This window comes from Sorex fumeus, unplaced genomic scaffold, assembly GCF_029834395.1.
Source record: "Sorex fumeus unplaced genomic scaffold, SorFum_2.1 ptg000044l, whole genome shotgun sequence".
In the NCBI taxonomy this organism is placed as follows: Eukaryota; Metazoa; Chordata; class Mammalia; order Eulipotyphla; family Soricidae; genus Sorex; species Sorex fumeus.
In genome coordinates this window covers 68037115-68065094 of record NW_026606101.1, presented here as the reverse complement: position 1 = coordinate 68065094, position 27980 = coordinate 68037115, and the positions used below count along the sequence as shown (strand labels likewise).

The 27980-nt window shown below is 47.2% G+C and overlaps 1 protein-coding gene across 3 annotated transcripts in view; it reads right to left on the bottom strand.

The window, feature by feature from the left end:
- The window catches only part of ARMC8 (armadillo repeat containing 8), a 99036-nt gene that overhangs the window by 7148 nt on the left and 63908 nt on the right, over positions 1 to 27980 (bottom strand). For all 3 annotated transcript variants that reach the window (XM_056121312.1, XM_056121313.1, XM_056121314.1), the window contains 7 exons: positions 20536 to 20618; positions 20151 to 20232; positions 16840 to 16926; positions 12564 to 12656; positions 10264 to 10413; positions 9184 to 9279; positions 2428 to 2523 (listed from right to left, as the gene is read on the bottom strand). In XM_056121312.1, coding sequence (XP_055977287.1) covers positions 2428 to 2523; positions 9184 to 9279; positions 10264 to 10413; positions 12564 to 12656; positions 16840 to 16926; positions 20151 to 20232; positions 20536 to 20618 — 687 coding nt within the window. The remainder of the gene's footprint in view (positions 1 to 2427; positions 2524 to 9183; positions 9280 to 10263; positions 10414 to 12563; positions 12657 to 16839; positions 16927 to 20150; positions 20233 to 20535; positions 20619 to 27980) is intronic.

Here is a 27980-nt window from a genome sequence, read left to right as displayed (position 1 = left end):
AATGAAGGGGCCAGCGGATGGTGCTTGTGCAGCTAAGCTGTGGAAGGTGAGAAGCGTACTCCGAGCTGAGGAGAGTGTCCTGAGTATGCTGGGTATTAACCCAAAGTTGTATTAGACTTCAGCAGTGAACTGCTCCTTTTCTTTGCCCTAGAGAAGCCTCCAGTGCTCGTATAAGCACCCCTAAAGCCCCTGAGTTTATCTTTAACCTTTCCTTTGTACTTTACCTCTCATTCCATTGGCTACAAAATTCCCCAGGTCAGGCTTGGTTACTTATAAAGTAAAACCTTCTGGTGACTCTGAACTTTGTATCTATAGTGAATTAATTGCTCTTCTCTTTCCCCCATGACCTTTTCAAATTTTACTATAATGTTCTTAGCTTAAACACAGGAAGACCGTTAATGCTATGCTCCTAATATTTGGGAGTTAATAAACTCTGAAATATATTTACTCCCGGGCATCCATCGTAATTACTTGAACTCAGGCTTCAGTCGCCATAGCTCCTAACACCTCAAAAAGCGAGGTCCCACTGAGGGATCTCTGGATGGAACCAGGCACGCAGCAAAGCTACTCTGTCTTAGATATGGGGCAGTTTAGAAATCATAAGGCCTGGTCTTCATACTAGCCATAATGATCTAAAACACAGGACTCCATGGTGTGGGAAAAGCTAAACCCGCCTGAGGACTTAGTCTTGGACTTACGGTAAAAGCCCAGCTGGCTTTAAACCTTAGGCCCCGAGGCCCAGAGAACTAAGTTTTGGAATCTATAAATTTTTTACTGTGTTTGTCCAAGTAACTGCAAATATTAATAAGAAGTAAAGTTAGTTGTCTAATATGTGCTAATCGCAAGGGAAAGAAAAAAGCAATCTAGATGAATTTCTCAGTATAGCCTCTAGACAGAACGTCTCCTTGAGTTAATTCCCCCAAAAGAATTGCCTCTGTTGAAATGCTTTACCTCTGTAAGTGATCAATCACACCTACATGCCGTCCTATGCCTCGAACCCCCTCAGATGTTCTCTAAGTATGCTATTCAGTTCTGATTAAATGGTCACTGACCCTCAAGTCTGTGGCCCCCATCTCTTAGTTCCTCCGGGGAGGCAGCTCTCGGTCACCAAACGTGTTGTTCCGAGGGAGACCCTGACATACGTTTCCTCACACAAGCAGAAAGCACGCTAGGTGCTTTCCTGAGGTAAAAAGCAAATGGACTTCTTGAAGCAACAAGAAATGACAGCACAGTGGGTAAAGGGAAGGAGCTGAGGTGGGGACTGAGGTGAGTAGGCGGTGAAGAGCTTCACTGCCAGCAGGAAGGGCTACCTCATACATATACGGCAGGAAGCCACAGGAAGAGTCTGTCACTAGTCTCTTAAAACAATTGGTAACCACTGAGTGAGATGGGGGATAAGTGAGGTTTGAGCAATGAGAAGGTTAGAACCTGTTCCTATGGAGATGGTGGTACTGCAGGAGGGTGGTGAGTGTGGAGATGGGGTGCTGCAGGAGGGGAGGGGATGTGGAAGGGACAGGGATGCCAGGAGGGCAGCAGGTGTGAAGACAGGGACAGGGATACCACAGGAGGGCAGCGGGTGGAGCTGAGAGTCCAGCTGGGTATTGTGAATGTGAATTTCACATGAAACTAGTCAGCCTACTTTGGTGCCTTTCTCTGCGGTGTTTAACTCTTTTGTCAAAATATTTTCTTTTTTTAAAATTTTAATATTTTCTATTTTTTGCTTTTTGGGTCACACCCAGCAATGTTCAGGGGTTACTCCTGGCTCTGCACTCAGGAATTACTCCTGGTGGTGCTTGAGGGACCCTATGGGAATGCCGGGATTTGAACCCGGGGACTGCCACATACAAGGCAAACGTCCTACCCACTGTACTATGACTCTGGCCCTGCGGTGGTTAACTCTTGATGTGGAAAGGTCAAGAGAAGACAGACACATGGATGGTGAGGGTTTTGCTAGGAGATAATGGGAGTGTGAGCGAGGTCTGAGATCCAGATTTGGCCAATGGAAAGTGTCTGGCAACGAGAGAAGAAACTGCATGGCGGTGAGCAGGGGAACACACTTGAGAGCAAAGCAACAGGCATTAGAAGCTTCAGAAAGCCACTGATGTGGCATCAATGCCTACAGAGAGGACAAGGATTAGGATGGGGGATGCTAAAAGAAAGTCAAGAGCCCAAATCTTCACTGACTGAGAGGAAGGCCATGAGGGGGGAGCAGCGGTGGGCAGCCCAGGGCAATGTTGCCGAATGACACAAGCTTCCAAGACTTGGCAATGTTCCTTTTCCTTCAGGATGGAGACGAGGTCCTCAAACGCTTGAGTTTTTTACCCCACGCTTCCTGAGTTTGTATCTGCAGTCTGTGTTGAGTCAACAGCGCTACCATCCCTTCTAATGCACAGTGGGTACAGAGTGGGGCGAGGGGCAGGGGCCTACCATGTAGTATTTGATTTTCTGCAGGATGTCATCATTGGTCATAATTAGCTCCTTGGCTGTTGTCCCATCTGCGATGTTGGCTAGGATGCAGAGTGTCTGGAAAAGAAGAAGGCCTGTGGTCAGAAAGGCTCAGCTCTCCCCACACTCGAGGCTGCTCCGAACTGACACAGTTTCTACTTGGGCTCCTAGTCTCAGAGGCTCCCTTCAAATGCCTTGATCACTCCCCTCCTGGCCTCACTGCCGACAAAAGTAACTGTACACGAGCATAGTCTACCTCAGGCCAAAGAAAAAAAAAATCTCCAAATTTCAGTAGTTTCTGGACACAAGCTACGGCTGAGCAAAGGCCGTCAAAACTCAGAATAATGTAAAAATCAAAGGAAACACAGATTGCTCTTTTCTTAAAAGTTTATTTCTAAGAGAAGTTTCCGTTAACTCGTTCTTCAAGGGGTCTTCAAACACGTCTTCTTTTTGGTGGAAGTCTGTGCATGCAAGTCCATGGCTCCCTTCCAATGTGCCCGGGAGCGGGAGCCTGGGCCTACCCACCACAAGAATCACGACCCAGGAGGGCCTCTTGACCTTTGGAATCTTGTCAGAGGACAAGAAAGGGAAGCAAAAGGCCCGAAAGCATCTGGCGGCAGGAGAGAGCCAGGAGGACAATCCCTAGACTGACCGCTCTGTTTCGTTCTGGTGGTCAACCCAGCAGGAAGCAAGGCCGGGGGGTGGCTGAAGGAAAGGAAAGGACAGGATACGGAGCCAATGCCAGGCTCGGCAACGCATAGACAGCTGCAGAGCACCTACAAGGCACCGGCACTCCCCGGGCGTCAGGTGAGACAGAATGATACCGGCCCTGACGAAGCCGTCATACTGCAATTCAGATGACTCAACCCTGTGGAGTGGGGAGGTCAGCACAGACCCGAGAAAGCGGGAAGGGCGTGTGCTGGCTGGACACTGCCAGTCTGGGAGAGGGGCTTGTCAGGGCGAGACTGAGAGCACCGACAGGACTGGCCCGAGAGATGGGGCTGGGGCCGCAGCCGCACACTTACCTCGTCTCTGGCCTCAGCTACCTCATCTGCTGCCCACAGCGTCGGTCTCTGAGACCAACACCCTCCCCCGCCAGCTGGCTTATCAGGGAGGGAGCCCCAAACTCCCGAAAGGGATACTAGAGAGCCGGGAAGTAGAAGGCCTCAAGAGGCACCGGGGAATTTTTTAGTCCAGGGCACTCACGTCATGACCAAACCATGAAAAGCCCAGAGTGGGAGAGAACCTGGCAAAGGTGGCAAATTCCAGTGATGTGGTAAGTCACGGGCTCGTCAGGAGCCCAGGCAGGCAGAGCACTCTCGGATTCCCAAGACTGAAAGGACAAGGGGGAACAGGGCTAGCCTATTTTCTTTTTTTTATTATAAAAAAAAGTATAAATTGGGCTGGAGTGATAGCACAGCAGGGAGGGCGTTTGCCTTGCAGGCGGCTGACTCAAGTTCAATCCCCAGCATCCCATATGGACCCCAAGCACTGCTAGGAGAAATTCCTGAGTGCAGAGCCAGGAGTAACCCCTGAGCATTGCTGGGTGTGACCCAAAAAAGCAAAAAATATATATAAATTCTTTTTTGGGGTGTTAGGGGTTTGTGCTCACGGATCACTCTTAGCTCTGTGCAAAGGGATCACTTCTAGCTCTGTGCTGGGGATTGAACCAGGGTTGGCTGACTGCAAGGCAAATTACTTTACCCCCTGTACTATCTACTCTCAAATCGTAAATTATTTACAACTTTTTTGGGGGATCATGCCCAGTGATCAACCCCAGCTTAGGGGTTGCTCCTGGCTCTGCACTCAGGAATCTCCTGGTAGTGTTCAGGGGACCATATGGCAGGCCAGGGATCAAACCCAGGTTGGCCACATGTAAAGCAGGTACCCGACTTGCTGTACTATCCCTCTTTAGAACATTTACAAATAAAAGCATAATGAATATACACATCCCCTAGACCCAATACCCAGAAACACTGCACACACTGGTTCTAAACAGTGTGCTGTGCCTATACATGTATAGGGAGGTACAATTCTCCCTTCTCTTTTCTTCCCTGTACCATTTCAAAGAAAGTTACATATATGATGAAACTTTACCTTTACTTTACTAAGAATGAGGGCATTTTCCTATATACTATATTGTTAATCTGGCATAAACACCATATTACACTGAGAACAATGAACAATGGATCCACATTCTTTTTGGTTAGGCTTTGTTCAGAAAGATCCTACAAAGAACAGACATGAATGGGACAAAATGGAACTAACAAGAGTGGCCACCTGGGGGTGTTGATGGTCCTGGCCCCGGCGGCTCTTTATCTGTGGTCCAGCCCTTAGTCTGTAGAGGTCACCGAATAAAGTCAGTGTTCAGGCCTCTCTCCCCCTCCCAACCAAGCCTCCATCTCCTCACACTTGCGATCTGGCACACTAATGCCAATAAAATGAACATCTTAAGTGTGAAAACAATTGCTCCTAATTCTGTTCTTTCTTCTTTTTTGTTAGTTTTGGGGAAGCTACACCTGGCGATGCTCAGGGCTTACTCCTGGCTGGGTGATCAAGGCTCACTCCTGGAGGTGCTCAGAGGACCAGGTGTGATGGCGGAGACCAAACCAGGGTCAGCAGCTTGCAAGGCAAGTGCCTTAGCCCATACTCTCTTCTCCATCCCCTCTTCCTTCGTCTGATGGTAAGAAAATGAAGGCTCACAGGGAAAGTTTTACAATGACCCTGTCTTCTGGGCTAAGTCAGCAAGATAATGCTCGCCAGTGAGTTGATCCTTAACAGCTGGGCTCCACCAGGCTGGGAGTGAAAACCAAGGTTAGAATGATTTACTTTAATTCTTTCTTCTTTTCCTTTAAGCTGCATAAGAGTCAGGCCAACTGATGGGAAGAGATTTCAAAGCTGTCTGGATGGAGGGTGGAGTGGGGTGGGGGTGGGGGGTGGGTAGGAAAAACAGGACCATTAGGAAGTCCCAGGCACACTTTCACTGTTCCTGATCCCGCCCCGCACCATTTCCTCAGGAATATCTACTTTTGAGCTGGCCAGTGCAGTGAAAGAAAACAGTGAAAATGACTATAACCGGTTGGATGAAGTGAAAACGCTTTATCCTAGGCATTCTAAGCACCTTTGGCTCCCCTTTACGGCCCACTAAGAATGCAAGGGAGGACTCAGGAAACAGATGGGGCCAGGCGAAAGGTTCCGTCCAGAATTCTAGCACACACCCACGCATTCCCGGGATCGTACAGCAGACACGGAGGGAGCGACAGCTCTGTGCCGGAGCCCACACACCCCTACGGGGAAGCATTCCTCGAGGAGCAATTAATTCACGGGTCATGCCAATCTAACCAGTGAGCTCGGGAGCAAGGATAAAAGCATCTTTTCTTTCTCGTGTGAACTGGAAACCAGTGATGCACAGTAGAGACTGGCAAACTGTGGTCTGTCGGCTGCATCCAGCCAGATTTCTGTTTTGATCAAGTTGTATGGAAAGATCCCCCTGCTTACAGGACCACTGCTGCTCTCAGGCTGGACAGCAGAGCTGGGCAGTTGCTCCAGAGACTGCTAGAATAGCTCTCTCACCCTCCTGAGCAGTCTGCCAGCCCTTGAAATACATGGAATAGGAACATAAGAAGTAGTCAACAGTGAAACAAAATGCTGTTTATGATTGATAAAATCAATAAACCTCTAGCCCAAATCGATAAGGAGAAAGGAATTATTAAGATAAAATACCCAAAAGGGGGGCGCTGGAGCAATAACAAAGTGGGTAGGGCATTTGCCTTGCACGTGGCTGAACCAGGTTCAATTCCCAGCATCCCATATAGTCCCCTGAGCACTGCCAGGAGTAAATCCTGAGTGCAGAGCCAGGAGGAACCCCTGTGTATCTCCGGGTGTGACCCCCAAAGCAAAAAACATATATAAAAGTGGGGACTCTGCTAAGAATGTTAGGCTTTTGTTTGTTTTGTTTTGTTTTGGGGGGAGGAGGGTGAGGGGATACCACACCTGGTGGTACTCAGAGCTTACTCCTGGTTCTGTGCTCAGGGGTCATCCAGGCAGGCTTAGAGGACCATACATGGTGCCAGGGGTCGAACTTGGATCAGCTGCAAGGCAGGCACAGGATCCACTGTGCTATCACTCATTTCCAGAATGTTAGTCATTTTGAAAATTATTTGTTTTGGAGTCACACCCAACAGTGCACAGGGCTTGCTCCTGGCTCTGCGCTCGAGGGAGTGCTTGGGAGAGAATTTGTGGTGCTGGGGGCTGAACCTAGTTTGGCCACATGCAAGGCAAATGCTCTACCTGCTGTGCTACCACTCCAGTCCCCCTAGAATGTTAGACTTTTAGATGGAATATTATGAATACTTCTGTGCTAACAAATTTGAAATTGTGGATGAAATGACCAAATTCATCAAAAGAGACAGTACCAGAGCTCACTCAAGACATGGATAACCTCAATATGCCAATTTCCATAAAGGAAATGAAATTCATGGTTAAATGCCTTTCTATGAAAGAAACACTGAGTCCAAGTGGCTTCACTAGTACATTCTACCAAAATTTAACACAGAATATCAACTCATTTCTTCACAAATTTTCAGAAAGCTGGGAGGGATGGTCATCATTACCTGAGACCATCTCTAAACTACCCCCATACAAAGAACTAAAACTTCATATAAAAAACATACCATCCTTGGGGGGAGGGGGGGTAGGGTGATTGCCTTGCACATGGCCAACCCGGGTTCAATTCCCAGCAACCCATATGGTCCCCTGAACACTGTCAGAGTAACTCCTGAGTGCAGAGCCAGAAGTAACCCCTGTGCATCGCTGGGTGTGACCCAAAAAATAAACAAAAAAATTTAAAAAAACATACCATCCTCATGAATATAGATATAACACTTTCTTTAAACTTTGTACACTAAGTACAACATATGTAAGCAATAACAATAAGTGGAGTATCAAAAAACAAGGTTAAAAAAAAAAGACAACGGGGCTGGAGCGATAGCACAGCGGGTAGGGTGTTTGCCTTGCACGCAGTCAACATGGCTGACACAGGTTCGATTCCCAGCATCCCATATGGCCCCCCGGAGCACCGCCAGGAGTGATTCCTGAGTGCATGAGCCAGGACTAACCCCTGAGCATCGCCGGGTGTGACCCCAAAAAAGAAGAAAAAAAAAAAAAGACAATGAAGGGGCTGGAGGGATGGTAGTAAGTAGGGCATTTGCCTTGCATGTGGCTGACCCAGGTTCAATTCCTGCCATTCTTCAATTCCTGGGTCCCACAAACTCCACCAGGAGTGATCCCTAGCACAGAGCCAGGAGTAAGTCTAGAGCACTGTCAGGGGTGGCCCCAAAACAAAACAAAACAAAATGGATAATGACTAGTAGCACTGAGAAAGCGCAGGGCCAGAGCCGTAGCAGGTAGAACACCTACTTTCTATGCAGCCAGTCAGAGATCAACCCCAGCACCCACACCTCAAGTATCACCGGAAGTGATCCCTTGGCATGGGTGGAGAGTTTCCTGCACTGATGACTGTGAGAGGATAGTTTTTCTGGGCTAATGTTTTGTTTATCCAAAAAAAAAAAAAAAAAAACCTGCTATAACTGAAGTTAAGAGAAATCTCACTTAAGTAAGATATTTAGGTTAAAACCACTTTTGAAATCCATCACCCTGTTTGTTCACAAATTCAGGCACAGTTCCCAAGTCCTACCACTCTGATTTCCTAGGGTGCTGTTTGGGGCCTGCCAGGGGCTGTAGGGGGAGACCCCAGTGATGACACTGCATGTTCCTTCTCTAATTACATGCACACAAGCGCATCAAACCATCTAAGTCAAATGCCACGTAATGCCAGAGTCAAACTTTCCGACCATCTCAGATATTGGGTTAGAAATAGAAGTTTTGAGGTGAGCCTTTCTTTCTTTCTTTCTTTCTTTCTTTCTTTCTTTCTTTCTTTCTTTCTTTCTTTCTTCAATGCTCGAGCGGGCCCAGTAACGTCTCCATTGGAGACTTTGTTGTTACTGTGTCTGGCATATCGAATACTCTCGGTAGCTTGCCGGGCTCTCCGAGAGGGGCGGAGGAATCGAACTCGGGTCGGCCATGTTGGCCGCTTGTAAGGCGAACGCCCTACCCGCTGTGCTATAACAAAACAAAATCCTATAATAAACCCCAGGAAATAAAGGAAAAGGATTCCCCAACTGTTCCTGAATGAATGCACAGTCTGTATTTTTATGACTGCTGTCAACTTGTCCTACCGGAGCTCAACAGTTGAGTAAGGGGATAGGAGAGGACCATGGGCTGGAGATGTGGGTCAGTGGCAGCATGCACTGGCTTGTAAGGCCCTGGGTTCAATTACACACACACACACACACACACACACACACACACACACACACACAAGTTTCTAGCACAAGAAATTATCTTATCAAGGAGCTGCAGACATCGGATATCAGAGCACAGAACGAATTTGCTCTAGGATGATTGAAAGTGACTGTCTTGTAGAAACAGGGACAAAGCACATGGCAAATGACACAGAGGGTAGACTCTGGACTCTGAGCCTTTCATCCAGGGGGAGGAATTCCTGAGTGAGCAGGAAGGTGTATATGGGTCGGGGAGCACCCACCACTGCAGACTTTCTCTTTTGCAGATTAAAACTTTCAGGAGACTCCAGACCACAATTTTCCTTAAATCACGTAGAAGATATTTAAAAAAAAAAAAGAAAAGGGGGTCAGGGGAGGGCGGCATAGGGCCACATACCTGCTCTTTTACCTCGATGTTATGCTCCCCTTCCAGAATAAGGGTGACGGCTTGCATGATTTGCTTCCCATGAGTACTCATTATTTTATCTATATGCTGCAAAACAATGGGAAACCTACCATTATTATCTGGTGAACAAAGGGAAGGACTCTAGGAAAGAGAAGCTTCTTCAAACACTGCAGTTCGTTACTGCTTCAGAGGACATGAGAGCATGCGGGACTAGACTTGCCAAAGTGTTCACTTCCTATCCGTATGCACAGAACTTATTTTGGGACCTGTTCCAGCAATCTCAGCCCAGCCATGAACCTAGTAATCCATGGACCAGTACTAGGAGTTGCAAGGCTGCACCCAGCACCACAGGTTGGGGTGGGGGTCAGGGGGTAAAATGCTGTGAATCTACTTGGGCGATTGATTGATTGACTGATTGATGATGTTTTCAAGCCCCATTCTGCCTTTCATTTTTGTTCTGACGAAATGTTTCTGATGACCTACAATAAAGAGAGCGTAGACTGGCTGATAGAATTCTGAGCTGTCATCATGAGGGATCCTCAGATTCAAAGTCATTTAGGAAAAGGAAAACAGAAAAGGTGGATGTGGGGCCAGGTTGGTGATGAAAGGAGCCGGAGCGAGGGAAACTCTGGCATCGGGACACCAACGCTAGCTTCGGCATTTCAGTGTCCAAGGCCTGAAAACGCCAGTGAGGCCCAGAGAAAGCTCCCCTGCGCCCCACACTTAGTCTACCTGAAGGCCACGGCCACTGCCGTTAGGGACCATGAAAGAGAGAGGGACACAGCCCACCAGCTGGGATCGGCGTCTCCTGCCCCGACACTGTCATCGAGAAGACAACCCTGGCCAGGGGCAATGTGGGAGGTGGGGGTCCGCAGATGGGCAGCGAGGGGGGCTCTCTGAAGCGAGAGCAAAAGCCTCATAGCGCCGTGATTCAGACCCGGGAGGAAACGTGTGGGAGAGGGGGAGTGGGCCCGGCAGAGCTGCCCTCCGCAGGGCAGGCCCGTTAGCGACCCGTGTGTCTGCCAGGGGCCGGTGCGGGGCGGCTGGGCTGGGCCCGCGGAGCTCACTTACAGGCCGGGTGGAGAGGAGATTCCTCAGCAGCCCCAAAGTCTTCATCAGCACATTCAAATCTGAATCTGATAACAACCGGAAGAGCTGTTCAGTACTCAAGCTTCGTAAAATATCTGCTTTTATTTTTTGTTCAGCCTGAAATGCCATATTCTGAAAGGATTAAAGAGGTTTCAAGAATCATGTCTCCATTTGCTTGAGTAAATGATATTTTAACAGTCGCTGGTCGTTTTCAAAGCACACAGAAAACCTGCGGAAAAACCTCTAGGCATGTCACATTAATTTTTGGATCCCTGTTAATCACATGTAATTCTGTTCGGAGAATGATAACCACCTCGCCTGCATATGCTCCAAGATGAGGGATAAAGACTTCCTGACACGGACCTTTGAGATCCTCAAACTTCTCAAGTAAACAGGAAATTTGCTAATTTTGGGAGGAACCTTGTGGTTAGCGAGTTGCCTCCTGTCCCTTTAATACCAAAATGACTATTCGTGATTATATTGTGTCACGGCATTGCCAGTGACCTGAAAGTTCTCTCTTATGAATGAGAATAACTAGAGAGCCTTGGACACGTACTGGCACCAAACTCCGAGCATGTTCAGAACAGCGTGCTGGGCACAAATCGGGCTGGGTCACACCCTCTCCACGGGCAGGATGGACGGATCTGCACACATAGGCAACCCGGATGGCCAGGAGTTATTTTGTAAAAGAGACATTTCTTGTAACATGTGGCTAATGGAGCTGTTTTGGCTTCTTTTCCTTCTGGAGCACACCCAGCTGTATTCAGGGATCCTTCTGGGTGGGGCTGGGGATCTTAAGCCCAGGCCAGCCATGTGCGTGGAAGCACTCTGCGTCTTAACCTGCTGTAGAATCTCTCAGGACCCTGGTACTTTCTTTTTAACTAAGAGACTAAGAGCACAGGAAAGATCCAGTTTCCTAATGTTGCAAGGCAACTTGGCAAGAGAGAACGAGGCAGGGAGGGAAGTGACCCCCACCCACGGTGATTCCATTGTGACACAGAACACAGCCACTGAGAATATGGAGACTGATGAGAATAAGGTCATTAACAAGGATAGAGAAATGGGAGGGTTCAGTTCAATTTTCAACCTTAAAATGGTGTGTGGGACTGAAACCTGGAAGAATCTCCCATGGAAAGAGGGAGAAACTAGGTAGAGAGCAAGGTTTAAAAAGAAAAAATGATCATAAAGTCCTGGGAAAGAGTCTCAAGAAAGAGAAGTACGAAAAGTTGGTGCAAAGTTAAGGAGAAAAGGCACTGCAGAAGGACTGGACTCGTTTCCTGTAAGGTGATCGCTGCCACCCCACAGCTGGTGGCAGGGCAGCCCTTGACCGACAACCACATGCAAGTGGAGAAACATTTCCAGCACTCACTGGCCAGGTGAGTCATTTCTCCACCCAGTTTCAGCTTCCCAACTGTGAGGCTGGAAGAAATAGAGGTGACAAATGTAAAATGCCGAGCTTACAGAGTAAGCACATCGTAACTATTATTATTAGGCTTTAAAAATCCATGCTCTCCATTTCAATAACTCAATTTGAATAAACCTTAAGGAAAGAAATGGTTCTCTGACTTTATAAAAGTTTCAGAATTCAATTACTGTAAATACGAGAAGTGGTGAAGAAATTATTCAGTGTGAAATGCAGCGAATTTGCTTTTTTGGAAAAAGCACTTAGTCACTCTGAACCTTAGTGGGACTCTCATAAACTGTGACTGCTTCCTGGCCTATTTCAGAAAGAACGCTGCTAGGAAGAGCAAATGAGACATGGATTTCTAAAGCAGGCAGCTCCATACAGGCACGGCCAGGCTCACGAGGAGAATTTTTCCTTGCAGCATTAGATAAGTCAAATTTCACTGCAGACCAGTTTACTTGATAATACACAGGAGAACTGAGGCACGCAGTGGCCAATCATCTTGCTTTTTTTTCCTTTTCTTCGGGTTCACACTCTCGGTGATGCCAAGGGGTGACTCCTGGCTCTGCACTCAGAAATTACTCCTGACGGTGCTCAGGGGACCATATGGGATGCTGGGAATCGAGCCCAGGTCAGCCGCGTACCAGGCAAACGCCCTACCTGCTGTGCTATCGCTCCAGTTCCAGCTTGCTTAAATTTGAACCGGAAAGGTGAACACAGGGTCTTCGACCAAACAAGTCATTATAAACCTGTGCCCCAACAGCCAAGTTTGGAAACAAGAAGACTCCAGGCCTTTTAAGTACCACTCTGTGGCCGTCCCCCCAACAACAGCATGCCCCTTTTTGTAAGCAATGCCACCACTCAGCGTGAGACGTACCATCAATGCCCAAATGCCATTCACTCGCAGTGCAGGGTTTTCACTCTGGGTTAGTCCACAAAGTAGCTCTACCGCTCCGGATTCTAAAATGGGCTGTGATGGGGAAATTAAAAATAAATAAATAAATAAACAAACAGCTTCGAAGTCAGGGTTGTAAATAAAGTGAGTGTGTTTCCTGCCTAAGATTCCCACCACTTCAATTCCAAGTGGCTTTCACCGAGCAGAGGGTGAGGCAGCTGACAGCATCTCTGAGCAGGCAAGACCAAGGACCCCATGCTCCCACAAAGCTGAGTCTCCCCAGTTCCTGGCCGTTCCTCCTCTTGTCCAAGAGTCTCAGGAGATGTCCTCATTCGAGGCATGTTCGCACCAACACCTGCTCGGCAGGTGCGCACCCTTGGGGTCTCTGAGCCATCCTTATGGTTTGTTTACAAGTTACCCCCAAACCGTAGAGGAAGGATTTTCCCATCAACTACTCAAAAGCTCATCTATTGAATGGATTCTAGAAATGTCTTAAGCAATTCAGAAATACATACCGGGAAAAAGGCCAGAGCCTTTCTAGATAACATTTTAAGGAAGGGCACACAATCCTTTAATTGCACATATTGTGGGTACTTTCTTGTACTTTTTAAATAAAAGCTGGAAATGGGGGAGGGGTCTCTCAAGTACTGCGGGAGACACTCCTAGTGATTTTAGGTCAATTGGGCTGGTGTGCCCTAAGGTGCAGGGGATAACCTGGTCACCCTGGTGTGTTCTGGAGGTGCTAGGGGTGTGGAAACCCCAAGGATGTACCTGTGGTGCTCAGGGATTGAATACCACCAAGTACATCAGCTGCAGGTAATGCGTAAGCCTTCATCCCTGTACTATCTCCCCGCGTGCCTCACCCCTGCACTGCATCTCTATGTACTTTCATACCTGCAATATCTTTTCTTTTTTCTTTTTTTTTTGCTTTTGGGGTCACACCTGGCAATGTATAAGGGTTACTCCTGGCTTTGCACTCAGGAATTACTCCTAACGGTGCTCAGGGGACCATATGGGATGCCGGGAATCGAACCTGGGTTGGCTGCATGTAAGTGAAACGTCCTGCTCACTGTACTATTGCTCCAGCCCTCCTGTAATAGCTTTTCATGTTTTATTTTGAAAGAAGTGCAAACTGGCAGGGTATCAAAAATAATACATGGAAAAATCTATATAGTCCTTTCCCAAACTCACCACTTTTAAAATCTGCTGTGTTTTCTTTAGTGTTAGTTTTCTAACTTTGCCTCCCATATTCACATTATTTGTCTGTTTCTGAACCATTAGAAAGTAGAATATGTATATGCATCATACTCCTTTCTTTCAATGAGTGCTTCTTTTTTTTGGTGGGGGACGAACCTGGTAATACTCAGGGCTTACTCCCGGCTCTGTTTTCAGGAATCACTCCTGTTGGGGCTCTGGGAACCATATGGGATGCTAGGGATCAAACCCAGGTCAGCCATGTGCAAGGCAAGTGCTCTACCCACTGTACTATCTCTCTAGCCCCTCATGAATACTTCTAAGAAAAGAATAATCTCTTACCAACTCAGAAACGTTAACACTAATACTATGCTTTACTGAATCTACAATCCATATTCCAGCGCTGTCGACTGATGATGATGCTCTTACAGCGTTTCCTCCCTTTTCAGTTTGAAGCCCAGTTTGTCATTAATTTTAAATTAAAAAAAAAAAAAGGCATGTGTTTGACCCCCAGACATCACAACAGGAATGCCAGGGAGGCCTTTCCCCAGCCTCACTGCCTGCCCTTCCGTGGCTTTCTCTGATGGATCATTATCTCTACTCGGTAACAGGACACACGACCTGGAATCTGGTTCCCTCTGGAATCTTGAACCAACTTGGACAAGTTCAAATGCAGGGAAACGGTTCATGATATTAAATGTTAGTGCTAGTCGTTTAAGATGTGATCTTGGCAAATGGGCTACAGAAGTCATATCTGTTTTGTTGTTTTTAAAAATTAAGTTATTATTTTACTTGTTTAGGTTTCACTGACCCTGGCAGTGCTCAGGGGCTACTCCCAGCTCAGTGCTCAGGGAACCAAACATCACTGAGCACCAAACCCGGGCTTCCTGCATGCAAAGTATGTGCTCTGCTTACAGAGCTCTCGCTAGCCCAAATAGTGTATGTTTTTGCTAGCTGCCTTCTCAAGCAGAGGTCTTCAACCACCAGCCCTTGGTGTAGAAAGGTTGAAAAATCACTGGTCTGCCACCTGGGTTCTAACTGTCCATCTGTGGACCAGCAGGACAGAGGCCTGTCGGCAGGGCTAAGATGACGGTTGAAGACTGAAGTTCTGTTCTTTTTTTTTTCTTTTTGGGTCATACCCAGCGATGCACAGGGGTTCCTCCTGGCTCTGCACTCAGGAATTACTCTTGGGGGTGCTCAGGGGGCCCTATGGAATGCTGGAATCGAACCCGGGTCAGCCACGTGCAAGGCAAACACCCTACCCACTGTACTATTGCTCCAGCCCTGAAGATTGAAGTTCTAAAGAAAGGTGAAATATCAAAATGGACTCAATTTATCAAACTACTTCACAACTAGAAAAATATTTTAAAAATCCTATTAACGATCTTCGGCCTGAGTTCCTCTCCTCGACTCTGTGGATGCGAGGTGACGCAAGAGCTGCTGAGGGTGACTAATGGCAGTGTACTGACTCGAACCCAAGCATCATCAGGCTGAGGCCCCACCTCCAGGACAGAGAGCAACAGAGAACCCTCACATCGAGCGTGCACTCCCTCTGCCTACAGAAATACTCGTAGTCCAGGGACTGGAGAGAACACTAAGGGCCTAAAGTGCTTGCCCTGGACGCGGCCAACACAGGTTCGATCCTCAGCACTGCATCAGGTCTCCTGAGCATGCCAGGAGTAATGTCTGAGCACAAGGTTAGGATAAGTCCTGAGCACCCCAAAACCAAACAAAAACCAAGCAAAACAAAAACAAAAACCACCCTCATCAGAAACATCAACAAAACTACCAGTCTTTCACTTGTGCCCCCAAATGTCTGCTTATGAGTAACTATATCTGAACGTGCACAAAAGACATTCCAAGCTACCAAAACCTGCTGGTATTTGGCCTCGGAGAGAGCACGAAGGGCCTGAGAGCATGTTCCTGGCAAGGGAGGCACTGAGACATTCCCAGCACCACTCACTCCTGGAACACTGCTGGGTGTGAGCCTGGTAGCCCACAGCACCACCAGGAGTAAGCACCCTGGGGGCTCCTGGGCACTTCTTGGGAAACAACCTCCCAAGCTCCATCTATTCTTCTGCTGGAAAGAGAGTCAAAAGCTGGACCACCACAGCAGACAAAAGGATTGTGCTTAAAACTCAGCTCACCAGAGGGTAGACCAGAATGACACTATCAGGAAACACCCAACTCAGTAGGGCTCCCCTTACTTTTTAAAGTTTATTTTTACCCTTGTAGTAAAGTCATTTCTAAATAAAATTAATTTACAAATAATTTATAAAGCACACAAAAGGAGAAAGTATCACTATATAATCCCTCCCCAAACAACTGCCATTGTCATTTAAAAAGGGATTTTTTTTAATGTCAGGAGTGATGCCTTGTAATGACTTATAATCCTGGCTTACAAAACTGATTTTTAATTTATTGTTTAGTAAAGAGTGTTTAATCATAATTCTGTAATTATCTCTTACACTGCAGCTGCAGGCACTTAAGACTGACTTCAAGCTGCAAAGTTCTATTGAATAAGTTGGATATGTGAGCGACATAAGGTAAAAAGCATTCAATCTGTTCACTTTCCTCCAGCAATTACAAAGTAAAGGTAAAGGTAAAGGTAAAGGCTCTCCCGTTGATCGTCGATTTGCTCGAGCGGGCCCAGTAACGTCTCCATTGGAGACTTTGTTGTTACTGTGTTTGGCATATCGAATACTCTCGGTAGCTTGCCGGGCTCTCCGAGAGGGGCGGAGGAATCGAACTCGGGTCGGCCATGTTGGCCGCTTGTAAGGCGAACGCCCTACCGCTGTGCTAAAGTAGGTTTTATTTATTGGGGGTAGGAGGGTTAGGTTACACACAGTGGTGCCGGGGATTGAGCCGGGGCTGGCTGCATGCTAGGGAAGCTCTTACACCCTGGACCATCTCCCTGCTCCCTGCCACACCCCCTCCCCAGCCCCACACCGAGCAGAGTTTAAGCCCAATTCTCAAACTTCAATGTCAACTACTATGAAAACTGTCTGCCTAAGCTCTAGGTAAAGCTCTGTGTGAAGTCCAGAAAGGGAAAAGCAATACTGACCTCTTTGCTTGGAGAAAATTCAAGGAGGAGATTGCATAGCATGGAGGACGCTACTACTAGGATCTCATCTGGTGCATTTTGTAAAACCTATAGGACGTTAAAGGAAAAGAAAGAAAGGGATACTATTAATGATTCTGAGCCGTGGAGGGGAGCTCCTAAGACTACATGAGAAGACACCATTTCTCTTTCAGCTGGACTTCTATATTGATGAGTTAGGGAAGGTCCATGTGCTACCAGCATAACATGTACCCAGTGCTCTAACATTACTTGGGCCCCACATTCATCCTGCTGGAGAAATTATAGTACTGCTGCAAGCAAGGGGCCGTGTCTGGAAAAGGAACATAAGACAAGTCAGAAGTGTCTGATGTGATGTTTGAGGACCTTGAAGAGGAGCAAATGAGCTTACTTGACTTTATCACATCAGGCTTCTTATGAAAACATAGGCATGGCTGAGGTCCTGAGGCTCTCTGGGGTGTCTGCGGAAGGACTTGTTTGGCCAGCAGTACAGATGGCTAATTTCCTCCAGCTGTTAAGAAAGGCAATCTGGGGCACTAGCTCTCAGGCTTGGAATCACAGTCCTTGTTCCAAACCTCCTTCTTCTTACTAGGTATGTGTGCTTAAGCAAATTTTTTAGCGTCTTTGAACACCGGAGTTGAGGAATTGTGGAAAACCACCATTCCCTGCCAGGAGGACTTGGGATTACTTGGCAAATGATGAGAACAAAGAAAGCAGCGCGGCTCGGCGGCTAAGCACAGTTTAGGCTCAAACACAAAAGAGGAATGTGAACTCCTGGACTGGGAAGTGGGGTTAAGAACAGCTCCTAGTTCGTGGGGCTGCTGTCACAGTACATGGAAAGATTTAGAACAGTAATGGCACACAGTAATGACCATGTAATTAGGATTTTAAAAAGTCATTTATTGCCATTGTTGTTATCAGGCACAGAGATAATAGGTACATAAAAAAACTCACTGCCATGCACACTTGCTCTAAAGACAACACGGCATTATGGTAAATGTTAGTCACTGTTACCAGAACCAGTTCTTTCTGGATTCTCAAAGAAGTTGCACAGATGCCACTTATCTGCAATATGACTTTCCACAAGACCATTTGTATTTGAAATCAGACAAGATTAGAGTCAAGATCCCCAAAGGAATCCAAGGAGCTTTTAGAAATGGACACACACACACACACACACACACACACACACACACACACACGTTATTGGCTTTCTTCACTAAATCAAGTCTTACATTCCCAAGTTAAGAATAAGCAAGAATTACATAACAGATGTTCTCCTTATGTAATGTACTTGTCTTCTCTGAACTGTCGGCTAGCTGATGGGAACCACGTGGCCCTGTCTGCTGCGATACCTCCACTGACCCTTCCTGCCCACACCGTTCCTGCAGCTCTCAGGGTATCTTGCCCGGCTGGAAGGTTGACCCATTCCAGAAGTAGCTGCCGGGAGCATTTCCGTCCGTCATTCATTCTGTCCTTCTGAGAGTAGCTGTGGCCACTATCTGATCTCTCAAATATCCTGACTACTTTTTTTAATCAACTAATTCAGGATTTAAAGAAATCATCTAGGTATTTACAGTCTAATTTAAACTAAACAGCACTGCACAACATGGGTGCTCATGAAATGTCTGTGAATTAAGAAAAAGAATCACCTTCCAAAATTATACTGATTAGTATCACTGGCTGAAATAAATGCCTATTAAGACTTTTAAAAAGTTGCTACACTTGATAATACAAATTTTAGAAAATCTGTTTTATAGATTAATAAGCCTTTGCTAAGTTTTATTTTTGAATTAAGTAACATTTAATGAGCAACTAAAATAAGAGATTTTTTCTGACATATTTTAAGCATTTATTCAAATGTGAGGTAAGATAGTATATGAAATTTAGTAGTTGACTTCTAGCACTGATATGCCCTCAGATAATCACCAAAACAACAAAAAATTATAAGTAAAATTTTTAAATAAACCAAATGCCACCAACAGTTACAACTATAAAAAAAATTAAAATGGGGAAATGAGTAGTAGTCATACCAACAGTCTTTGAACTAAGAGGAAACCTACACATATCTGAAACAAATATTGATTTACTAGTAGGCTTTTAAGATTAATATACTTTAAATCCTTTTTGATTTCTCCCCCCAGTTTTTCCTGTCAGAACTGGCTAGAAACCACATACCGCACCATTCCTGACTGACTCGTAAGACACAGAATTAAGCTGTGCTTAATCCAGGAAAATGGCTCCAAACACTGTATCTGGAAATTATTTTGGGGGAATAAAGGAAAGCACATGAAAAATCATGGATAGGCAGAATTGACAAATCAAGATAAAATTGCTATGAGAAAGGTCCAAGTTCTGAACAAGCAAGAAAAGTGACAGTAAGATCACTCAACTGAGCAAACCGTCCCTGGGCCTGTCCTACAGCTCCCTCTAGGACATGGTCCAGTTCTCCCTGGGCCCATCCTCTGGCCCCCTCTAGGTTATGGTCCAGTTCTCCCTGGGCTCATCTTCTGGCCCCCTCTGGGATATGGTCTAGCTCTTCCTGCGCCCATCCTCTGGCCCCCTCTGGGAAATGGTCTAGCTCTTCCTGCGCCCATCCTCTGGCCCCCTCTGGGATACGGTCCAACGTTCCCTGGGTCCATCCTACGGCCCCCACTAGGACATGGTCCAGCTCTTTCCAGGCCCATGCTATGGTCCCCACAAGTAGGTGGTTCAGCTGTCCTCAGGCCCATCCTGACACACAGCAGGGAGCCTCTGTCAGACTCTTCCTGCCTTCCCCTGCCATCAAAGCCCACTTCTTACGCTTTCTAGCAGAAGCCCCTCTAACTTTCTATCACATCGCATATCATATCACATCTATAAGTTCTATATTCAGATTTAGTTCATCCAAGATCCCTACTCCCCTCTCCCAGCTGACCCTCAAGATCTACGGCCAAAGAAGCTACTTTAGAGTAGAGAAGCAGAAGGAAACAACTGTATTATAAAGTGTCCAGGGACTGATTGCCAAAGGGCTAAGAACAAGTTATGTCTATAAATGGTGGGTTCCTTTCTTTTTAGTAACTAGAGTTCTTATCTGGATCTAAGTCTAACATGTAATACTCCACAGAGGGATCAGATGGCTGACGTTTTACTTAGCAAAAGAAATCACCCAGTACTTCCAGGTCAACCGGAGGTGCTGGGCTGGGCAGCGTCCCATGGATCAGACACCCTCAGAAGGGAGGGCGGTCGGGTCCTGGCCTCCCGCGGGGCTGAACGCAGGGAGGGGACGGGCGAGCCTAGAGACCATATCCTCTTACCTTCATCAAAGGTTTCCACACAGCATGATCCTGGAAACTGGTGCGAAGCTGCTGCACAGATCTAGATAAACTGTGCAAACATCTATAAAGAACAATCAAAATTAGCTTCACGGGAAGCCGAAACGGCGACTTTTCAATGACACTGCTTGGCATTTCACAATGGCTAATCTACACTTCAGAAATATCAACAGACATGGTTAATTCAACAACTTCAGGGGGCTCTCGGGCGAGTGTCTGGTTAAATAACGTTACACACAGTATCAATTCCACCTGGGCGGATTTCCAAGAAACACTTGGATTCTGTGCTTACTCAGAGAAGGTCCAGGAAGGCAAGAGGTTAAACACATGGCAAAGGATGTTTATTCAGACCATTTAAGGCTCATACCTGACGGCTGCTAACCGCACCTTGACACTAGACTCAGACAAGCCAGTCACAATTCGGTCCATCATATTCTCAGTCTCAATGATCTGGAGAAAAAGGTTAATGCTGCATGAATGACAACACGAAGATGACAAACTTCTCTGCTCGTAAATGCAATATGTTAACGGCCATCAACATTTTGAATGACTGTTTTTGTTTTATTTTTAGCAAGCTCTTACTTCCGGACTCATCATTTTGATAAGTGTGGGGCAATCACCAGAAAGACAGGGTCACCCCCACCCCGTACCCCACTTCAGAACCGGCCATCTCAACAACAGACACTGAGATTATAGCTATATATTGTTTACTTAAAACAGTAATTACTGGTGTAAGTGTAGCATAGTCTTGAGGAAAAGTCAACGCTCTAACGGAATTATCTGTGGGCAGATACCAGCGGTCCCAATCCATCCTTGGCCCTTTGGAAACATTCTGTGGGTCGCTCACACAGCCAGCCTGTGGCAGTTTTCTTACCGAGCAAACGGAAAGGAATGCAAGTGTTTCATGGCTGCACCGCGGGGATGTGGTGACACATGAACCAGCACTATAACCAGGAGGCTTGAAGAACACTCAGAAAGCAAGAGAGCCTTCAGTCATGGATGGAAACCGAACAAACGGCGTGTGGAAGAAATTCAGTTCTGCCATCCTTGGGATAAGCAGTGCACTGGAGTGAAACGTGAGGTGTCAGGATGGCAGAGTGGTGTAAGAGGCCAGATTCAAGCTCTCTGCCTTCTGCCGATGCAACTGGCACGTTATTTGCAAAAACAATTCCGATCTGTCAAGTGACTTCTGTGTGTCAGGCGCTGTGGTAGGCGTGTTACTCTCTAATTTGACCCTGAGTCTTGTGCTCACGTTACTCTTCTTCCTCATACTGCCATACAGGAAACTGAAGGTTCCAAGACTAACCACTTGGGCTTGCTGGGGTCACAGGCTGAACCTGGAAGCCAGGCATCCGACACTGATACTTAGCTGCCCAAGAAGCCCCCAAGTGCACGAGCCAGTTCCCACTATGTGTGGGGCCAAGGTCCTGACCCGGGAGAATACTTGGGTGGGTGGGTGGGGGGTGGCAGCAGGGAACATGTGGGGGGAACTTGAAAAACAAATCAAACTACAACACAGGAAACCCAGGTGAATGAAATGAAGGGTGTCTGGCTTCTGTATTTCCAGAAAGGCCTTGGCTGGGTTCAGTGTACAGCAGGCCACGGACCCGGGCTCAGAACCGGCAGGGTTGGGACATCTCAGGATGTTTACACCAAACAGGGAGAGAAAAGAAACCAAACTTCAGGGATGGGGAGGCGACTGCGGAAAACAGAGCACACAGCTGTGGCGGGCAGGGGTGCTAATTCGCACGTTCAAACGTGGCTGAAGAAAACTTCCGGCTGAAGTGGCTGAAGAACTTCTATTCTTCCCACCAGACCAAAGCTATTCTCACGCCCACTTTTACAAATAACCAATCCTATCTGCTTGTCACCCCTCTCCTTGAACTCCCCTCTCCCGTGCCCACCTACCCTTCCAACCCCCCTGTCTGTCCCTGCCTCACCTTGAGGCCACGCTCGGAGACAGCGTCCCCTGCACCTTTTCACTGCCTCTCATCCCTCATCCTGCTTCAGTTCCCAAACCGCTATGATTGCAATGGAATACCCCTGCTCCCGGTGGCCTGGTCTCCTGAGGTGTGCCCTCTGGCCTCAGTGGTATACCTCCCTCCCTCCCCCCGCCTCAGTTTCTCCACGTCACTTCATTTTCTGTAGGAACACTGTTTTCTGTCTGGGAAAGGAGCAGCAGTTTCTTTCTTCTCTTTACAATGTTCCTGTACTCTTCCTTTTTTTCCTGCCCTTACACTGGTGTTGGGGACGGCAAATTCAAAGCACTTCCTCCTTGATTCCAAACCTGCTTCTAGAATCTTCCCACTGGCCTGCCCCATTAGATCCTTCCCCTGGGATAGCCCCCACCTCCTACTGCTATTCTCATTCTGAAGACATCCATGTGTGTGCACTAGCCTCTCTGACCTGTGGTCTTGGCCTTTCCCAACTGTAACTGGATACATGGTCTGGCCCTTCAACTCACTATCCAAATAGAACAGTGTCATGACTTCAGGATCTGCCCGATGTGGGCTCTTCAAACCCTTGATTCCCTTGAACACACACCTCGCTTGTCTTGGCACTTGCCTATTTCTACTCCAGAGAAGCCCGTGTTCCCACTCAAACATGTACTTTTCCCCTTTTCTCCCCTCACATCTTTCTAAATAAGTTTCAATAAAACTTTACTGTTTCACCAAAAACAAAACAAACTAAACGACCTGATATAGGTAATTCCCGAAGCCCAAACCGTCCAATTCTTTCCTACTCTCATTGCACAGTTCTAGCCAAACACAGGGAATTCCAACCTTACACTCATCAGTGTATCTTCCTCTTCAAACCTGCTTTCCTCCAAATCGTTTGACTGCACTGGGGAGGTCCTGGTAAGTCAGGTACTAAGTTTGTGTTGACTTTTCACTCCACCTCTTCCTGAGTACCCAATCATGTGACTCTGCATTATATTTGTTCCATTACCATATTCACTCCACTAAATTATCACTACTATTTCCTTTGGGGTAACAATAATGTGTTTTCCAAGTTATCTAATATTTTGTGCTAAAAGCCTGGCTGGTCGTTACTTCAAATAGTCATTTCATTGTTCACCTAAGAACAGACAGGCCGAATGAAGGCCACCAGCAGGGAAGCAAAGAATTCTCAGGCACTTGATGGCCCATGGCCCAATACCGGTATCAAAAAGCTCCTCTTGAGTGCGTGGGAAATTATTTTTACTTATAACTGAGCAGAGATAACCTGGGAGAAACAATGGCTTATGTTGGACATAGTAGCTGCATTACTGAAGAACGAGGCGGTAGTGCTGGGACACCGATTTCTCTTCAAGAAGATCTGAGAAATATGATCCACTGTCTCCAGGAGCTTCAGAGACCTGCCGTGGGCAAGCGTGTAAAGAGGCTTCTAGAGATATTCATCGGCCACACTCAACTGGTGCAGCAAATCTGCGGAGGGACAGGGCGGCGCAGAAACCACACAGCACACAGATTTGCTCTGTAATCTTAAACAACTCACCTGACCTCCCCGGTCTTCAGTGAAATGGGCGAGTTTTAAAGTGAGTGAAAGGAAAACCTTTGCAATCAGTGGATAAATCAATCATGTTAGTACACCTGTGACTTTTTGGAAACAGCGTGGGAAGCAAGGTATATTAGAAGAAACACGAGACAGTGGGGTCTGGGGGTGGGGGGCATTGTCCAATTAGGGGTGAAACCCAAGGAGGGGAGACAGGGAAGTAAGCTGGTGGTCAGGGGCATGTGCTTTGCATGTTGTCATGCTCAAATCCTGGCACTGCGTGGACCCCTCTCCTCCTCCCCGCAACCGGCACCAGCAGATGTAGTCCTGGATGCCCTCAAGTGCCACCCTGGTCGTTCCGATGGTCCCTGGCCTTGTGAGCCCCAGCAGCTGAGCATTCTCACGCCCGAACCTCAAACTGCCCAGCTCAGTTGCCAAGTATCCTGGGAATGGTCCCCGGGCCCCTTTAGCACACTTGGGAGACTCCCCCAATCAAACGCCTGCTCTCCGTCCCAAAGAAAACTCGAGAAGGAACCTGAGAGTTGCAGGGGCAGCCAGTGTCTGCGTATCCACCTTTATTGACTCAGTCAGTATTTGGGTCCCCGCTGAGTGCTGAGCATGGTTTTACAACCTGAAGACACAATGACGAGGGTCAGGCAGTTCTTGCTCCCACCGAACTTCCGGTACCGATAACGCAAGTGGCAAGGAACAGAGGAAGGAATGGGAGGGACCCTTCAGGAGGGACAGGGCCTGCCTGGAGGTGGACACAGACAGGGTCAAACAAGAATTTGAGGAAGGCTAAGCAGGAAGAGCAGCCATTCTCAAGAATGAGATTTTTATTTATTTCCATCAGTTGGAAAATGGTCACTGATGATTTCAAGAGACAATACTCAGACTCAGGCAGAAGATGGTGCAGAAGCCCCTAATGACCAAGTACTGCGAGTAATGCACACATAGCCTTGTGCTTGCTTTCAAGTTTTCAGAAAATAGGTGGCAGGCAAACCCTTTCCCTGAGTTAAATATAAAACAGATCCTTTTGGAGATCATTTTCAGACCTTCCTTTCTGGCACAAGCTGACTTTTTGAGTTATAAAAATTCTGCAGTAGGAGGCCTGGGTTTGACACAGCACTTGTTAGGGTGGGATTCCAGCAATGACCGTGCCAAGCAATGACTGTGCCAGAAAGCATAATACTGAGTATGTGTTCTGCCGCCTTCTCCATCAAGAGTGCAGTCTGGGAGGAAGCTTAGGAGTCGAGCATAGAATCACAACCTGAACCTCGGATTCCAACGCATCTCAGAGGCCAGGGGAATAGACACGATCTGACTGCGCTTCTACAGATGCGAAGTTACTGAGGTCAGCTGGGCAGAGCCAAGAACACTGTGAGAGCTCCAGAGAAGGTATAGAGGTACCTGCCTCGGATGCAGCTGACTGCAGTTCAACCCCTGGCATTACAATGGTCCCTCAAGCATGGCTGCGTGTGGCTCTAGGGACACCTGGGCAGCACCATGGTGGCCCAGGGAGTCCCTGGCACTGCAGGGTCTGTGCAGCACCACATCCTTGGGCTTCTATATTGATCCACTGGCCAGCTTGGTTGAGAATAGCCAGAAGGGGCCCCCAGGTCTTGGTGCTCCTCAGGAGTCGCCCCTCCCTCACCACCCACAGTTAAGAACACCACCGCAAACACACTGACCACAGTGACGACAGAAACGTGATCAGAGGACCGTGAAAGGGCTGGAATCAAATCCAGAGTAAACCCTTCCAGGTCATCAGGGAATGAAGGAGTGGGAGGTGACTACCAGGCACTGGACAGGACTTCAGACCAGAAAGCACGGGCCTCTCGGTGACCGCAGGACATGCTCTGAAGTTTGCTAACAATGAGGAGTCGAGTCCAACCCCTACAGAGCTCTCTCGGGGTCCCAGACAATGCCAGACAAAGCTGGAAGTTGTACTGCCTCAGGGTTCTTGTTTAAGTCCCTGCCATAGCTCAGCAAATGGATCTCCAGCAGTCTGGGTTGCTGTATCTGCTCAAAATTTTTTAACAAAGTAAGAAGAATGGTACCCTCTGCGACATTGTGCCCAGGTGGAGTTAGTCTCAGTGTGGGCTGACCCTTCCACACAGAGAGGGACTTCTTTCTGGTCCTTCTAGGGGCCTGGGCTGCAAACTGAACTACAACATCGAATCACATGAAACACTGCCTCCTACAGGAACCAAGTTTAGGTCAATGGGCCAGACGCACTACAGCTCCCTGGTGGTGTCTTTCTAGCCTTCACGACTGTATGTGTCAGCTAAGCTTTTCCTCTCGGGCACTGCAGTCTTTGCAGGGTGAATGAGGACCTACTAGAATGGCATCCATGGTTCCTTTGGGAAGGAAGGATCCTGTACTCAGTGGGGAGCAGGGAGGTCGGCTTGGAGGGCCATGGGGAAACACAGGACCAAGATTATCCTAAGGCTGAGGTTCATGGTACCTATGGGAATACAAACAATGTTCTTGGCTTATACAGGAATTCCCCAAACCCTTCTTGAGTTCTAGTGGGGCCCTAACTTAATGGTAAATCATTTGTCATCTTTTCTTCAGAGCATATAAACAGAGGAGTGAGAGTCTTCCCCCAAAACTACAAAACCCAATATTCGATCATGACCCAGAATGAAACATTTTCCAGAAACTAGAAACTTATACTTGGACTCTAAACAGGGATCAAACTGTTCAAAGAATGGGAAAACTAAAACCAGATTTAAAAAGAAAAGGGCAGGAGGTAGATGAGGGGGGAGGGCAGGCAACCAGACCCAGTTTGGGCCACAGCTGGTGGTACTCAAAGTCACTGTTGGCTCTGTGCCGGGGGACCAGGGTTGGCTGCATTCAAGGCAAGCACTTTAACCCCGCACAATCTTCCAATCCCTGACACCACATTCCCGGGGGGTGGGGGTTCACCACACTTCTTAGACCAAAGTGAGTGGGTTTGGACTCAAGGAGTTGGACAGCAAAGTGGACATTCAGTTAACATCATTTGTATATGCTAATGTGGACAGTGAACAAATAAAATTTAACTCCAAATGGACTTCTGTGAAAGATTCTAAGAAGAGTTTTAAGAGAGAGGAGATGGTCACAGAGAACGTGTAGGGCCAGAGAAATAAGACCACAGGCAGGGCACTGGCCTCACATGCAGCCAACCTGGGTTTGATTCCTGGCACCCGATATGGTCCCCAGAGCCCCACCAGGCATGATCCCTGAGTGCTGAGCCAGGAGTAAGCCCTGAGCATTGCCAGGTGTGGCCCATTAAACCAAAGAAATTGAGAAAATTGGAATTGAACTGTGTACATCAAAAGAGGTGACCATCTAAGTTCGAAGTGGATGAAGCATGAAATCCTAAAAGGAGCGTTAAAGCAGCAGGGATGAAGTGGCTAAGCAGGGTGCAATACCAGGATGCCAGAAGGAAAGGGCAGGTCTAGCCTGGAGAAAGCAGCTACAGCAGAGACTAGGCCTGCAGGATGAGGACGACAGTGATGAAACCTTGTGTCAGTGTAAACGGGTGTCACGCACATGCCTGGACCTTTCCTACTAGATGTCACTTATTAAAGGACTGGACCCTCATCTACCATCTCCTTTTGAAACACAAAGTCTGATGTCAGTGAAATTTCGAGATGGCTGAGGAAGAGAATTTTCATGAAACAAAGCATATACTAGAGTGAAAGAAGCAAATACAACCAGCAGAGCTGGTTGAAGAAGTGAGATTAATAGGGGTCTGGGAGTGAATCCATTCTAAAATACAGAAAAATTTTCCAATTTTTAGAATCAGTGACCACACTGATTTTGCCATAGAATCCTTTACAAAAGAAAAGCATGCCAAGTAGATCGTGGGAATGCTTCTAAGTATATTTCTAATTTCTGAGCATATCTTATACTACTTCCCCTCAGTTAAAGGGACCAAACTAAAACAATCTATCAAAACCCCCAACTACTTGAATCCAGCAAGAGCAGCTCCAGTGCTTGCACCCGTGCAGGACCAAGTGGGACTCAGTTTTCTTACTACAATCTATGGAACAGCATTAACGGCAGCAGGCGGAGACACTGGACAGAACTAAACTCATTTGTAGTGTTTGACTTTGACTGAATAATGGTGAAATCTGAGGAAGCCTCAGAAATAAATTCTCCTAACTTCTTTAGTTAATCAATGAGGCCTCTGCAGTTCAGGAAGGTAGAGTCCAGGTTCTCTAGGTAAAGTGGGGCAAAACTGGGGCTTCTAGCTTGTTTTGGTATCCCCTTTTGTGAGGTCTTCTGTTTGTCTATACTCACTTGTGTAAGGATGAAATCTGATTA